The sequence below is a fragment of the Anopheles coluzzii genome, chromosome X (genome assembly GCF_943734685.1).
Source record: "Anopheles coluzzii chromosome X, AcolN3, whole genome shotgun sequence".
NCBI classification, from domain to species: domain Eukaryota; kingdom Metazoa; phylum Arthropoda; class Insecta; order Diptera; family Culicidae; genus Anopheles; species Anopheles coluzzii.
This window is the reverse complement of record NC_064669.1, coordinates 19743812-19758385: the sequence shown is the minus strand read 5'-3', so window position 1 is coordinate 19758385 and position 14574 is coordinate 19743812. Positions and strand designations below refer to the sequence as shown.

General features: G+C 47.3%; 2 protein-coding genes across 6 annotated transcripts in view; one reads left to right on the top strand and one right to left on the bottom strand.

Moving 5' to 3' along the window:
* The window catches only part of LOC120948811 (gastrin/cholecystokinin type B receptor-like), a 38855-nt gene extending 32347 nt beyond the window's left edge, over positions 1–6508 (bottom strand). For all 5 annotated transcript variants that reach the window (XM_040365561.2, XM_040365570.2, XM_040365619.2 and 2 more), the window contains exon 1: positions 6420–6508. In XM_040365561.2, the coding sequence (XP_040221495.2) occupies positions 6420–6427 (8 nt within the window). In that variant the 5' untranslated portion in view covers positions 6428–6508. The remainder of the gene's footprint in view (positions 1–6419) is intronic.
* A 2-nt stretch (positions 6509–6510) lies between these two features.
* Positions 6511–13411, top strand: LOC120948807 (dihydropyrimidine dehydrogenase [NADP(+)]). The gene is made up of 5 exons (XM_040365532.2): positions 6511–6621; positions 7876–9169; positions 11305–12836; positions 12919–13076; positions 13157–13411. Exons 1-5 carry the CDS (start codon positions 6574–6576, stop codon positions 13242–13244), a joined length of 3120 nt encoding a protein of 1039 aa, XP_040221466.1. The 5' UTR covers positions 6511–6573; the 3' UTR covers positions 13245–13411.
* Positions 13412–14574: the final 1163 nt, after the last annotated feature.

Genomic DNA, 14574 nt, shown 5'->3' with positions numbered 1-14574 from the left:
ACTCATGTATCATGATTAATTATGACTCCACGACAGGATCCTCGGCCCGCGAATGGATTTGCCTGATTTTAAATAATGGAAATAAACTATTTTTATACAAATCACTGAAGTTCGTTTTGTATGACATTTTATACCGTTACTCATTCAACTTTAATTATAGTAAAATGAAATGACGAACCAATCTGTGAGATCGAACTCGACCTCAATATCCCCGTAATTGATATTTATATTTTTTCAACACGACAATAAGACTTTTGGAATGGAAGACTAATACAAATGATGTCGTTCTCGAAATTTGTATTGAGAAGAGATAAAATTCTGGTTGCAGTAAATTTATTTAAAGTTATGCATGTGACTTTGCGACGAGAGAGAAAAAGAGAGAGAGAGAGATAGAGAGAGAGAGAGAGAGAGAGAGAGAGAGAGAGAGCTTTCGGCCTTCGCCAACGCAATACATGTAATTCATAGTTTTAGATATATAGTGAAATAGCATGCATTTTTCTCGTTATAATATTTTTAAAACTTTTGTTAGGTGTTCTTAACTTCACATAAATCAGTTGGTTTAATTTTATTTTTGCAGGGGTATTTTCGGTCGCATTTCAAAACAAAACCGAAAATTAAAAAACCCTGTTGTTTTTAAGAGTTCGATGATTCCACATTGTTGCTTTTTATGAGAATAACAATTATCAAAGTACTTTTTCACACGAAATTAGTTATTAACCTATATGATATTGCATTACTTGTTCGTAAAGCATTTTGATACTTACTAAATGTACGTTTGTCCCGATAATTTTTTAGCTTTTTATCATCCCCAGAATATCCCTAAATGTGTTTACGGCATGAGAGGAGGGGTTCATCAAGAAGCAATATTACTCTTGCTTTGTTGTTTTGCGTATTCTCCCATCTCATTTTTGAGTACTCTGTTTTGGATGCTTAACTGATTAATTTACAACTAGTTTGAGCAGTAGGAATTACCTATTTTTGACCTGTGCTTGACTGATATTATTACAAAAAAATAAAACCAAATCAAATAAATCACCATTTGCATTATTTTATAGAATTATTTGATTATTTTGTTTCTAAAATTTGGGGCTTGGCCTCTAGATCATTTACTAAGTTTACCTGAAAAGCTTGCCGACCGCTGCCTTATATGATTCGAAACCCTGTGGTTTATCGTACAGGGTTACACATGTTAAAATAATGAATTTAATGCTTTTCTTTATCATTCCCCGATTACCATTATTTTTTCACCGTGATCAATGTCGCCAATATGATGTGTATGATAAGCCATATTCTGATTAATATTCAATAAGATATAGCAAAAAAAACATAAAACATCACTATCAATTTCACTCGAGCTGTGACCCCTTGCGTTTTACTTTTAGTAGCAGAATACTTTTACTTATTCCGTAAACTATAATTATTTAGTTTTGTTCATATTGAAACTGTGTGATTGTACAATATCAAAGACATTAAACACTATTTAATGGATACTTTAAAGTGATCCATACATAAAGTGAGCAAGCGAAGTGCGTAATCAGGGCAGGTTATCTTGAATCTGCGTTCTGCGTTTCGTTCTTTTTCTCCAGATTGGCAGGTTTGTTCCGTGCCTCAATTTAGGGGACTATTCCCATCACTAGTTTCACATCGTCCCGGCTTGGTGCCTCGTCAAACCAGTTTTTCTATCTGAAGGAACGAACGGAAGAATGGAATTTTTGGATAACCCACACCAAGGAACCTCAAGCAAGGTCAACGCCGCTGTGCGTTTGTTAACTAAAGTCTCACTCTCATACACGGATACATCCACATGGTGGATGGCGTGTAGGGGAGGGAGAGAATTTATTCCCATCTCGGCAGTTGGCTCCATTCTCCATCAAACCCGCTCCAGCTGTACAGGTTATGAAAAATGATCAGAATTTAAATTGCTAGAATATGGGTAAGCACTGGTCGGTAAGTGTTTACACATGCATCGGTTTTTTTTTGTGTCGGGTTTTAGTTTGATTTTCGGAAGTTTTTGGTGCTCAACCAGGCCACCATCGGGGTTGCGCCATCAAGTGTTGAGTACAACGCGAGCGTGTCGGAAATATAGATATATAAATCACTACAGCCATTTGCAGGTGCCGTGCCTGGACTAGGATGCCCGTCCCGGGAAGTTAATGGAAAAGTTTCCTAATCATCTTCGACACAAGTTCAGGCTGCACCTACTCCTTACTTTTTCTGTGGAAAAATAAGTGACTGCAGTGCACAGAAGAACATTTGCGGTATGTCAACGAGGTGGTATACAAGTCTGTGATATCACGATAAGCAGTCCGGCGAATTGTTTGCCAATCTTTGGAAGTACCCGCACCGCGGCAGTTCCAGCGATTCGGGAACTCTAATAGGACTTGTCTAGATCCAAGTGTCAACGCTTGCGTTCTGACTATCAGCCGTGCTGTTTATTTTTTATGGAGATAACACATTAAAAAGAAGCGAAAATACTCATGTAAAACAATACAATGCAGTGTGTGTGTGTGTGTGTGTGTGTGTGTGTGTGTGTGTGTGTGTGTGTGTGTGTGTGTGTGTGTGTGTGTGTGTGTGTGAGAGAGAGTATGTGATTTGCTAAAGCGCTTCAACGTTTGTCGGGGCACGCTTGGTTGCTAATTAACGGAGCTGGAGCTAATGGATCTTTAGCTGTTTTTGTGTTGTTTGTTGTCGGGTGGGATGACGAGTAGCTTTGTTGGAAAATCAATTTTAGTCGGGAAACTCCGCTCAGATGTTGGTGTCCAAGATAAAGCATGTTTGATTTTTAGCACCCTGATAAGCCTGTATAATACAACCAGGCAAAATAGAACTTTCGTTTTTCGACACGGCATCGTTCAATCAACAGTCTTTTTCCAATAGTGCTCTGAGTTTCCATTCGGTTACGCTACCATCTCCGGATCATCTCCAGAGCATCTCATCATATAGTCATCAGTGTGTGGCCGGTTCCAACAAAAACCCTGCTCCGCATGGGACAAAAATCTCCCCCCCCCCCCCCTGCCACTCTCCACTTCATCATCCTCGTCGCAACAACAGCATATGCATTCCATATTGATTAGTTGTTGCAAATTCATCCCCGTGCACATCCCTTTCCAATCAGTTCGCTCCCGTCGCCGAGTTGCCCCGAGAATCCGTGGACCAGAGGACTTTTTTCCATCCGATCTAGCCAAACTTTCCGATGCTGCGTACGGTGAACTTTTAAGTGCGTTTGGTGTAAGTAGCTGAAGCAGCATATGAAAGATGTGCAGGATCCTGCAGACTGGCGGACGTATTTCATACAAGAGGGAACAGAAGCGTCTAAAAAGGATGACAGCCAAAAACGTAAAGACCCACGGGGCAAGCTTGGCGCGTGGATGCTAGGCGGGATATTTCCTCGCACTGCTGCCGGCTCGTTATCAATTCACACCACGCTTGCCACGGCTACCGATACAGGGATATATTGTTCCATATTCATCAGTGCCTGCCGGAGTGGAATGGAATGTCGCTTTGGAGGTTTTTGGTGGTTTTCTTTTCCTTTTGTTTTTTTCTGCTTTTTGTTTTGTTTTAGTGAGGCTTTGTGTATTGTGCTTGTTGTGATGTTTTGGCTGTGTTGTGTAACTCGACTGCTGGGAGCAGATTGTTCTTTCACAACTGCAAAACAAACCCACCAAGCCAGCTCTGCGGGAAAGGAAAGCACTAAGGAGGGGGCCAAACCAACGGCATCCGTGCGGGAGGGTTCGTCTCACAGCCAGCCAGTGCAATAATTACGCTCCTGCCGATCAAACGAACTTCCTACGCCGCATGTGTTTAGATGTAGAAATTCTGAAAAGCAAAATGATGCCATCTCCTGAGAACAGCACGGATATTTGTCTAAACGCTGTGCTGGTATAGCGGTTTCGTTTACCCCACCAACCAACCGTAAACAGTGATTTATGTCACTCGATGGGTTTCGGAGAGCCTTCCAAGCAGAAATGTGCCCTGCGTCAACCTCGGGCACTTTTGGGATGATGGCGCCTTTGGGCAAGGGCAAGAATTATTATTTTATTCAATTTTTTTATTTGCTTGAATCTTTTTATTGCTAGAAACGAAATAGGAGCAGTTTAAGGAGAGATTCAGGTGGCGGGAGGGAGGAGTTTTGGTGTTCACAATCGCAAAATCATGTGACGCACATGAAACAATGTGAACTTTTTGACATATGCGCGATTGCGGGGACCCGATCGGGTCCACACGACTTTTATTTCACGCTTCGCCGGAACATCGCCAACGGCTGGAAGTGGCACCAGCAGCAGCACCGTCTTTCTTACCCGTGAGGGCAAGGCAAGATGGATCGGTGCGGAAAAGATTTACTGACTGAACAAAGCTAATTAAATCAAAAGCATTACTGAAATCGTACTCTGCGCACCCGGCGCTCTCCTACCCTACTCTCACCGTTGAAATCTGGTGGTTCGCACAGGATTATCGCATTTGGTGTGGTGTGTGTGTGTGTGTGTGTGTGTGTGTGTGTGTTTTTTTCTTTCCCCTTTTGCTCTCTGTGCGGCCTTTTTCTCATTGCCTGCAGCTTCATGTCTAGACAAGAGTTTAAAAAGGCGAGAGTTGCTTTAGGTGGAGAGCGAGAAGAGATAATGCAATAATTCGAACCGCATTTTATGCCCCAAAAATCGGTCGCCTTTACGTCTAAGCTATTCCGATTTAGAGGTATGGAATGTATCACAATCCAGCGGGTAGAGATCCTACGAAGAAGGTTTGGAACATAATGGAATAATTCTAAAGCTTTGCACTCTCGACCACGAATGTTCTGAACCAACACGTACTCCAGTACTTTAACACGTGTTAGTAGACCAGGAACAGACGACACAAAATGGACTCTTGGTGTAAGAATGGCAATTTCTTTCCTCTATAATTTAAGCACCGCGGTCCCGTAGTACAGTCGTCAAGGACTAGCAAGGACAGGCTACCCGGTGTGGTACGTGGTAAATCGCGAAAGCCTATATAGGCTGACATGTCCGCGTAGAACGATACGCCAAATAGAAGAACAAAAATACATTCTAATGTTATAGATTTTGGTATAGGCAAAAGCTGCCGATGTGATACAACTTCTTCAGCACTTCAAAGTACTTGAATAGTTGTAGAATTTACAACGTGGAACTGGAAGTGACGTGGAGTAGGAACTCAATTCCTAAAGCGGATATTCCTGGATCGATGCACTTTCATATTTGTCTTCTGCAGAAAACCCTGCCTGATGATGCGAAGATAATGAGATCGTACAGGTATTTCATAAGATCATAGTTGACCTTGAACACTTGACGAAGATCTAGCGCTAAATATAACAGGTTCAGTATTCATTATCATTGCATTCCTTCCAGTTGGTTGTTCTCAGTTGGTTATTGCAGTCTAATTGAAATAGTCAAAAATGTCTATGCTTGGGCTATAACTATGAAAACTTCGGCAAACATTCTACCATCAGCTGCTGTACGAACCTGAAGCCAAGAACATGACTGAAACCAGTCAAGTTTAAGGCCCTTTGTTTGATGTGCTAATCTCAATCTGCTAGAATCAGCCCTCCCTATACCAAGCCCAAGCCCGTATGTTTGACATATGTTAGCTGTCCGGGACGCTCGGCGAACCTCGCCGATACGACCGACAATCAATCAAGCCAATTGTCAATTGGCCCAGCTTTGCCAGCGTTCTGCGTATGGATCTCTTATCGCTTGCCACATACGCGAGGCGCGCGCGCACGAACGCAGCCAAACACACACACACACATACACACAAACAGCCGAAGTTGGTTGATATCACATTCCCCTCGCGCTTGTTGCGTGTTGCCAGGGCCCGCACACAATCAGCTGCTAGCGACAACATTCCACCCGCCCGCCAGCTAACTACGCACACACCACCGCTACGGCCAATCAGGTTCTTCGCGGTGGGTACTGCCTCCGTACGAGCCTCCGTCGGCTCCGCACACACCGGGACGTTCCACACTTGCGCCAGAAGGTACCAGCAGCGCGCAGAACATCATCTCCCATACAGTTATGTCGACGCGGTGGTATGTGGGCTAGAGTGCGCATGTTGCGCCGTACGCTGGCCACTTTCAGTCTATGCTCAGTGTTCGAACTGAGCAGCCGTGTGTTCGCTTTCCGTGTCGTGCGAGAGGCAACAGTGTGTGATCGTGCCTACGTACTAGGTAAGGTATGGGGCGAGCGGGAGCTGGGTTGCGTGGGACACTGTTAGGTGCTGTTAGGCAGTCCCACACCTGTCATACTGGTGAGGTGGGTCTGTGTGTCGTAGTTGCTTCGCTTGCAAGCCATTCTGGTCGAGCGAAAGTGTGTGTGTGTGTGTGTGTGTGTGTGTGTGTGTGTGTGTGTTTTTTCCTTCTTCTTTTATTCATGGTTTGTGAGAAATAAAGTGACTAATCATAAATACTTTACCTTTTCATTCTATTGCGCCTCTACCGCTACGCTGACTGCTGAACACACCTTTGCCAGGGATTCAAACCAACTCCTTTCAACCGTCTAGCGCTCCAGCCTCCAATCAACTGCTCGCTGTGTGCTAGATAGACGAGACGAATTGAAACATCTCAGCATGAGTTGTGCTAGTGTTTTGACCAGCAAAGACCTGCCGGACATTGAGGTAAGTGGGGCCGCCGTTAACCAACCCCCAATTGAATGCTAGCTGCGCAATTACGCCAGTCCGCCCGGACAAGAGCTTATTGTGTAATGAGCGAAACGCCGAATATGACGTTATCGTTCTCAGGGTCGCCTATTTCGCCGACCGACGTCACGCAGCCACAGATCACGCGTGGCGAGTGAAATTCGACCCGACATCCGATCGCTTCCCACTTATCTTGCCGCACTGTGCCGTATCAGCGGGTGTGGGCATCGGGCATCAGGTCACTCTGGCGGCGCAGCACTCGCCTGTTTTGATGCAGTGCCAATAAATTGTAGCAGTGTTTATGCACACACACACACACACACACACACGCACACACAAACTCAACACACTCAATACACTGCACTCGCCAAATGGCACATTACATCATGTGCCCTCGTTTGCACCAGAGGACCGCCTCGGTCAATCTCGTGTTTGCCCTTCCATTTCCCTTTGAAGGGTCGTGGCAGCGCAAAACATTACGTCTTGTGGGGTTGTTTTGCGGCTGTGTTTGTGTTTCCTCGTCTTGGGTAAAACCGCGCAGTCTGACTGGCTGCAAACTGAACAACAAACACTCACCTTAGTGATGGGAATAACAACCACCCTTAGTAGCGTGAGTCACTTCAGAGCGAATGAGGCACAAAGGCGAGTTAAACGTTAAATTTGCTCTGTAAGAGTGATGAACAACAGACAGTTGTACGTTGAATTCAGATTTAATTCTCGGGAGATTTATTTATTCAACTCATCAATGACTTTTTTGAATGATTTCGGTGTTGGAAAGTTTAATCATTGATCGAGAATCAAACGAACGAATTAATTAAGTATACATGGCTTTCCAGGAGTTGTTTTAGCTGTGGGACACTTGATTGGCTCCTTCTTCCGTGAAATTTAGTTAATGTAATGGGAATTGGACTCTATAGCACCCTTGCTAGACAAATCCAATAGGAATTTTCAAGGACCATGTCCAAAAAGGGTGCCATGGAGTCCAATTTCGAACATATGAAGATCACTTCCCATCAGAAAGAGTCAAGTGTCTCAAAACTATGCGAACCCCTGGAAAACCCTGTAAGCTGCCAGTAATCGCTAAGAGCTAGATTGCAAATGCGATTTCAAAACAAAAACATTCAAAAAGCTGTTAATGCTGCCAAGATGTACCTTACTCATTTTTAACAAATACGCACATCCCAAACCGAACAAAGTCGCCACTTTTTTTATTTTTTTTTTCTTTTTTTGCAGAGCCTGCTCGCTCTCAATCCGCGCGTGAAGCAGTCCTGCTCGCTGGTACCGACGACCGTGACGAAGAAGGTGAAGAAACACTGGAAGCGCAATGAAGACCGCTCCTGCACGTCATGCACCCCGCTCACGAACGACTTTTCCGACATCAAGCATACGACGCTGTCCGAGCGGGCAGCGCTGAAAGAGGCAGCCCGCTGCCTCAAGTGTGCCGATGCACCGTGCCAGAAGTCCTGCCCGACGCAGCTGGACATCAAGAGCTTCATCACGAGCATCGCGAACCGGAACTACTACGGTGCGGCCAAGGCCATCTTCTCGGACAATCCGCTCGGGCTGACGTGCGGCATGGTCTGTCCGACCAGCGATCTGTGTGTGGGCGGCTGCAATCTAGCCGCAGTCGAAGAGGGCCCCATCAACATCGGCGGTCTGCAGCAGTTCGCGACGGAGGTGTTCAAGCGGATGGGGCTGCGGCAAATTGTGCCGCCGGGCGTGGCACCGCTAAAGCATCCGAACAAGCGCATTGCCCTGCTGGGCGGCGGGCCGGCCTCGCTGTCCTGTGCTACCTTCCTGGGGCGGCTCGGCTACCGGGACGTGACGGTGTACGAGCGGCGCTCGTACCTTGGCGGCCTGAGCTCGGCCGAAATCCCGCAGTACCGGCTGCCGGTCGAGGTGGTGAACTTCGAGGTGGACCTGGTGAAGGATCTGGGCGTCCGTTTCGAGCTGAACCGGGCCCTGTCGGCGCAGGATCTGACCGTGCGCGGGCTGCTGGACGGGGGCGTGGATGCGGTGTTTCTGGGCATTGGGCTGCCGCAGCCGAAGGTGGACCGCGTGTTCGAGGGGCTGACGGAGGAGCACGGGTTCTACACGTCCAAGAGCTTCCTGCCGCAGGTCGCCGACGGTAGCAAGCCGGGCCTGTGCGGGTGCAAGCAGTCGGCCAAGCTGCCCACGCTCAATGGCAACGTGATCGTGCTCGGCGCGGGCGACACTGCATTTGATTGTGCGACGTCGGCGCTGCGCTGCGGTGCCCGCAAGGTGTTCGTCGTGTTCCGGAAGGGCAACAACAACATACGCGCCGTGCCGGAGGAGGTCGAGCTGGCGCGGGAGGAGCGCTGCGAGTTCATACCGTTCATGGCGCCGCGGGAGGTGATTGTGCGGGCGGGGCGCATTGCCGCGATGGAATTCTACCGGACCGAGCAGGACGAGACAGGAAACTGGGTGGAGGACCAGGATCAGATCACACGCCTGAAGGCAAACTACATCATTTCCGCGTTCGGGTCCGGGCTGTACGATGCTGACAGTAAGTAGCCCTAGAAACATTTACCCTACCTTTTACACATAAATATGTCATAAAGCATTCTTTATTATGGGTGTACTAAGCCACATAGTTTTAACATGTTTTTTGAAGATGTTTAACAGACTTTAAAGTTGTTAAATCTTTTAAACGTTCTGAAGACGCTTGTAAGACTGTCTGTTTTGTTGGAAACTAAAATTGGAGTTTTTATGGATGGCTTTAATCAACCTGTAAACGAATTCTTAAGCACGTTTCAAGACTTGTTATTTGGGACTTAGTCATCGAGATCAATTGATCTTATTAAATGCTTATAAAGTCTTGCATGAAGGGAACTTGGAACATACAATAGGGGTTGTACCTGAAATACGAGATTAACGCAAAACGCGGATAAGCTGAGAATTCCTAACCTCTGCGTAAGTTGTATATTGCGGTTTTCAACCATAAAATATTTCATTTTCTTTTCCTTTTGTATGGAGTGGGTGGTTTATCCCCGGCAAAAATTATTAGATATATGTCTAATTCTACTAATGTATGCAGGAGATAAAACTGAGAAAACCGCGATTATGCAAATATGCGTATACCGGATTCCGCGTATCTCTGACACTGCCTGTACGCGGAGAGTCTTTAAACTTATTAGTCTGCACTAGTGATGGGTAAATTCAACAAAAATCCGGAATCGCTTCCGAATGAATCCGCCAAAATTGGAAGCGGTTCCGTAAGGTAGGTGCAAAACTCTGACCTCGGAGCCGTCTGGAGCCGTCCGGAGCCGTCCAGAGTCGTCCGGAGCCACTAGTCGGCAGCCGGACTAGTGCCGGCTGGAGCCAGTCCGGTTGGAGCCGTCGTAATCGTTGGAGCCGACGGAGCCGGTTGGAGCCGTTGGGGCCGTCGGTGCCGTCGAAGCCAAAACACAAAAAAACTTTAGAGCAATAAATGAAGAAGACTCTTTTTTTACTCGTGAGCTGTTTTTTAAAATGAAATTATCGCTGATATCTGGAAATTAAAGCGCTTCAGAATACTTCCAACTATTACAACGACTCCGGACGGCTCCAACCGGCTCCGTCGGCTCTGGACGGCTCCGACGGCTCCGGAAGGCTCCGACGGCTCCGGACGGCTCCGACGGCTCCAACGGTTCCGACGGCTCCGGACGGCTCCGAGGGCTCCGGGCGGAATCGACGGTTTGAATTATTCGGAATCGGAGCCGGAGCAATGCTCGGAAGCGATTCTGAGCCGTGGGTGCGATTCCGGTGACCCATCACTAGTCTGCACAAGCGCTTCCTAAAGCTGCGTGCTTTTTAAAACGATCTTAGCCACACATATTACACTATAAATCGACTGAACTTGTGGTCAGGAAAGTCCTTCTAATCTTAAGCCAATGAAATCCATTTTTTATATGATTGTTGATTTGTGTGTCCAATATGTGTCAGCCATGTTGATATTTTGATAAACAATTTTATAGTTTACATTACAGATGGAAAAATGGAAATTTCCAAAACACTGTTCACGTCATGTTTATTATGACACAGCTTTTGATCCATGTTGGTGACGTTTAAAAGAAAATTTGATTTTTGAAATAATGTAATTTTGAAATAAAAAGATGATTATTATTGAGGCGCTTTGATATTTTTCAACTTATTATAATGTATTTCAACAGGAAAATTTTCTTGGCATGGATTTCTGCTCTTATGCGAGAAATTTCATCAACAAATCTCAAGACAACATTATAATTCTGACAAGACAACATTATGGCTTCATATTCATTACTTGATTGCTGTCTTAAGAACATATTCATAGAAATAAGCTGTAATTTTGATAGTTTATTTGCGCCTCACATGTTAAAGGTCTAGAAATGGTTGTAACTAGTAGTCTTAACAGAGTTCTGTAGATGGGCCCTTTCAGTCTAAAGTAACTTTTATTATAGTATTATGAGGTCATACAAGACATTCAAATGAAACAGGAAGACTGAATAGAATAACCGTAACAACATCATTAAAACTATGATAAGATTTAAAATGTTCCTTGGGAGACGACGAACCTTCTCAAGCTGGCTGGAGTTGAGATCATTCGATGAAAATCATTGTTTAGTTTTGTATTTTTTTATTTTTAATATTTTTATTTTATTTATTTTTTTCATTTTTGTATAGTCATTAGCGCACTGGACGGGTTAAAGATGAACCGCTGGGGACTGCCGGAGGTAGACCCGAAAACACAACAGACCTCCCTGCCCGCCGTCTTCTGCGGGGGCGATCTGGCGGGCGCGGCCGAAACGACGGTCGAATCAGTGAACGACGGCAAGACGGCGGCCTGGTACATGCACTGCTATCTGCAGGGAATCCCGCTCGACACCAAACCCGAGCTGCCCCTGTTCTACACCGAGATCGACAAGGTCGACCTGTCGGTGGAGGTGTGCGGCGTGCGATTCGAGAATCCGTTCGGGCTCGCGTCTGCCCCTCCGACCACCAGCACCGCCATGATACGGCGCGCGTTCGAGCAGGGCTGGGGCTTTGCCGTGACGAAGACGTTCGCGCTGGACAAGGACATGGTGACGAACGTGAGCCCGCGCATCGTGCGGGGCGTGACGGCCGGCCAGCACTACGGTCCGCAGCAGGGCGCCTTCCTCAACATCGAGCTCATCTCGGAGAAGTGCTGCGACTACTGGCTGACGGGCATCCGGGAGCTGAAGCGTGACTTCCCCAGCCGCGTGCTGATCGCGAGCATCATGTGCACGTACAGCGAGCCGGACTGGGTCGAGCTGGCGTCAAGGGCGGAAGCGGCCGGAGCCGACATGCTCGAGCTCAACCTGTCCTGCCCGCACGGGATGGGCGAGTCGGGCATGGGACTGGCCTGCGGTCAAGACCCCGAGCTGGTGTACAATATTTCGCGCTGGGTGCGCGGTGCCGTGCGCATACCGTTCTTCGTGAAGCTCACGCCCAATATTACCGACATCGTGTCGATCGCGCAGGCGGCCAAGCGCGGTCAGGCGGACGGCGTGTCGGCGATCAACACGGTGCAGGGGCTGATGTCGCTCCGGGCGGACGGCAGCCCGTGGCCGGCCGTCGGTGCTGACCGGCGCACCACGTACGGTGGTGTGTCGGGCAACGCCACCAGACCGCAGGCCATGCGGGCCATCTCGCTGATCGCGAACAAGCTACCCGGCTTCCCGATCTGCGGCATCGGCGGCATCGACTCGGCCGAGGTCGCGCTGCAGTTCATCCAGTGCGGTGCGCCGATCCTACAGATCTGCTCCTCCGTGCAGAACCAGGACTTTACCGTCATCGAGGATTACATACTGGGACTGAAGGCGCTGCTCTATCTGCGCGCGAACCCGCCGCCGGAAGCACTGCCCTGGGATGGCCAGTCGCCGCCAGCGGCCAAGCTGCAGAAGGGCAAACCGGTCGCTCCGTTGCGGGGCGAGGACGGCAAGCCGCTGCTGCACTTCGGCGAGTACAAGAAGCAGCGGGAGGAGAAGCTGGCCCAACTGCGCCTCCAGCACGGTCCACTGTGGGACCCGTGTGCGGCCGAGCCCGGCACGAATGGACACGCGCCGGTCAGGACCGAGTCGGCCACGCCGGCTGCTGTCCCGCGCGTGAAGGATGTGCTGGGCGGGGCACTGCCCCGCATCGGCGATTACAAAAAGCTGGACAATACCAAGCAGGTTGTCGCACTGATCGACGATGTAAGTCCTACGGGACACGGGACTCCCGTCCCGTGTGGCATTGTGGATCAAGCATGACATAATTTAACGCTTTCTTTTGCAGGATCTGTGCATCAACTGTGGCAAGTGCTACATGACCTGTGCCGACTCCGGCTACCAGGCGATCGAGTTCGATTCGGTAACGCATTTGCCGCACGTCAACGACGACTGTACCGGGTGCAACCTGTGCCTCTCCGTCTGTCCCATCATCGATTGTATCAGGTAAGATCTGCGGGACGGTTAAAAAATTTACCCATTCGGGCCCTTCATCGCGATAACATTCGGTGTCTGTCTGCTTTCAGCATGGTGCCGAAAAAGATTCCACACGTCATCAAGCGTGGTCGTCCGAACGGGAGTGTCGCAGTGCACGCGCTCAGCCCATCGCAGTAGACAACCGAGAAGGGGAAGCCAGATCGCATTTTCCTCACGCGTTACTAAAGTGAAGAACACATCGGGTGCAAAAGCATCTGTTATATGAATGTTTACAATACTCTTAAGGCATTTAAAAGATATATATGTATCCTATTTTACCAATAAAGAGATTTTCTAAACAATCATTGTGCATACAGCGTTCAATTAATGACTCTGTGATATTATGATGACATAAATTGACTCTATAATGCTATTGATGCTATGATGACTCTATGATTTCTCTCTCAAATAATGTGTTTAGTACCAAGGAAATTTGAGTGAGCAAAATCATTAAATGTGTAATTTTGTTTTACTCAGGAGGGACGGCTTTGCCACAGTGGCGGATCTAACGGTAGGTGGTAACGGGGCCCCGTACATTGTCTATAGACATTGTCATTGTCAGTACATTGTCTAGTCTATAGTATGCCGTATGAACAGAGTACTAGCGACAAGGGCCCCCGGAAGGATGGACGGCACCCCCCCCCCTCGTCATAGAAATTTAAAAAAAAATTAGAGCCTGTAACTGGTTATCGTAGGGGCCCCAGACTACATTTCAAGTTTACTGTTCAATCTCCCATCAGCAAGTTTAGTGCTGCTACCATCAAATCAAATTTACCATGGCATTCGGTTAAGATGTGACGGACAGAGAAAAGAATATTATGACAACAGGCTAGGGGTTTTACGTCCTGCGTTGGCTAGTTGGCCTGCTATTTCGTTTCCCTGAATACCTGTGTGACCAGGAATCCAGCAGAATGTGAATTCTATAATTCACTTGGGGTGAATTCGGTATATTGCAGAGTTGTTGGTTGTTCGGGTCGTGGATGGTTCCAGATTCAAGTGCTTGAAGGACACTTGCACTGTCACTGAAGATCACGTTGGGTTTATCTCTGCGTAGACCTTCGTCAGCTGCAATATCCAGGGCTATTGCTTCTGCCGTGGAGAGTGAGGTATGGTTACATGCCTTATATATGGTTCCCAATAGTGATGTGCGTTCCGAACCTGCCAGGTGCGATTCGTTCCCAAGCAGGTTCTAGTATGGCTTTCTAGTCTGGATATACATACTAGTGATGGGAATAGTTCTGAAAATTAAGGAACGGAACGAACCTGCCAATCTGGAGAAAAATAATGGAGCGCGGAATGCAGGTTCAAGATAACCTGTCATGGTTACGCTTTTTTCAGTTGTTCACTTTATGCATGGATAACTTGAAAGTATTCATTTATTACTGTGTTACCGCTAGCTCTGAATTGTCTCTTTAAATTTTAGCGATTAGCTTCTCACTTCATCACAAATCTCTATCTTTTTCTGGCT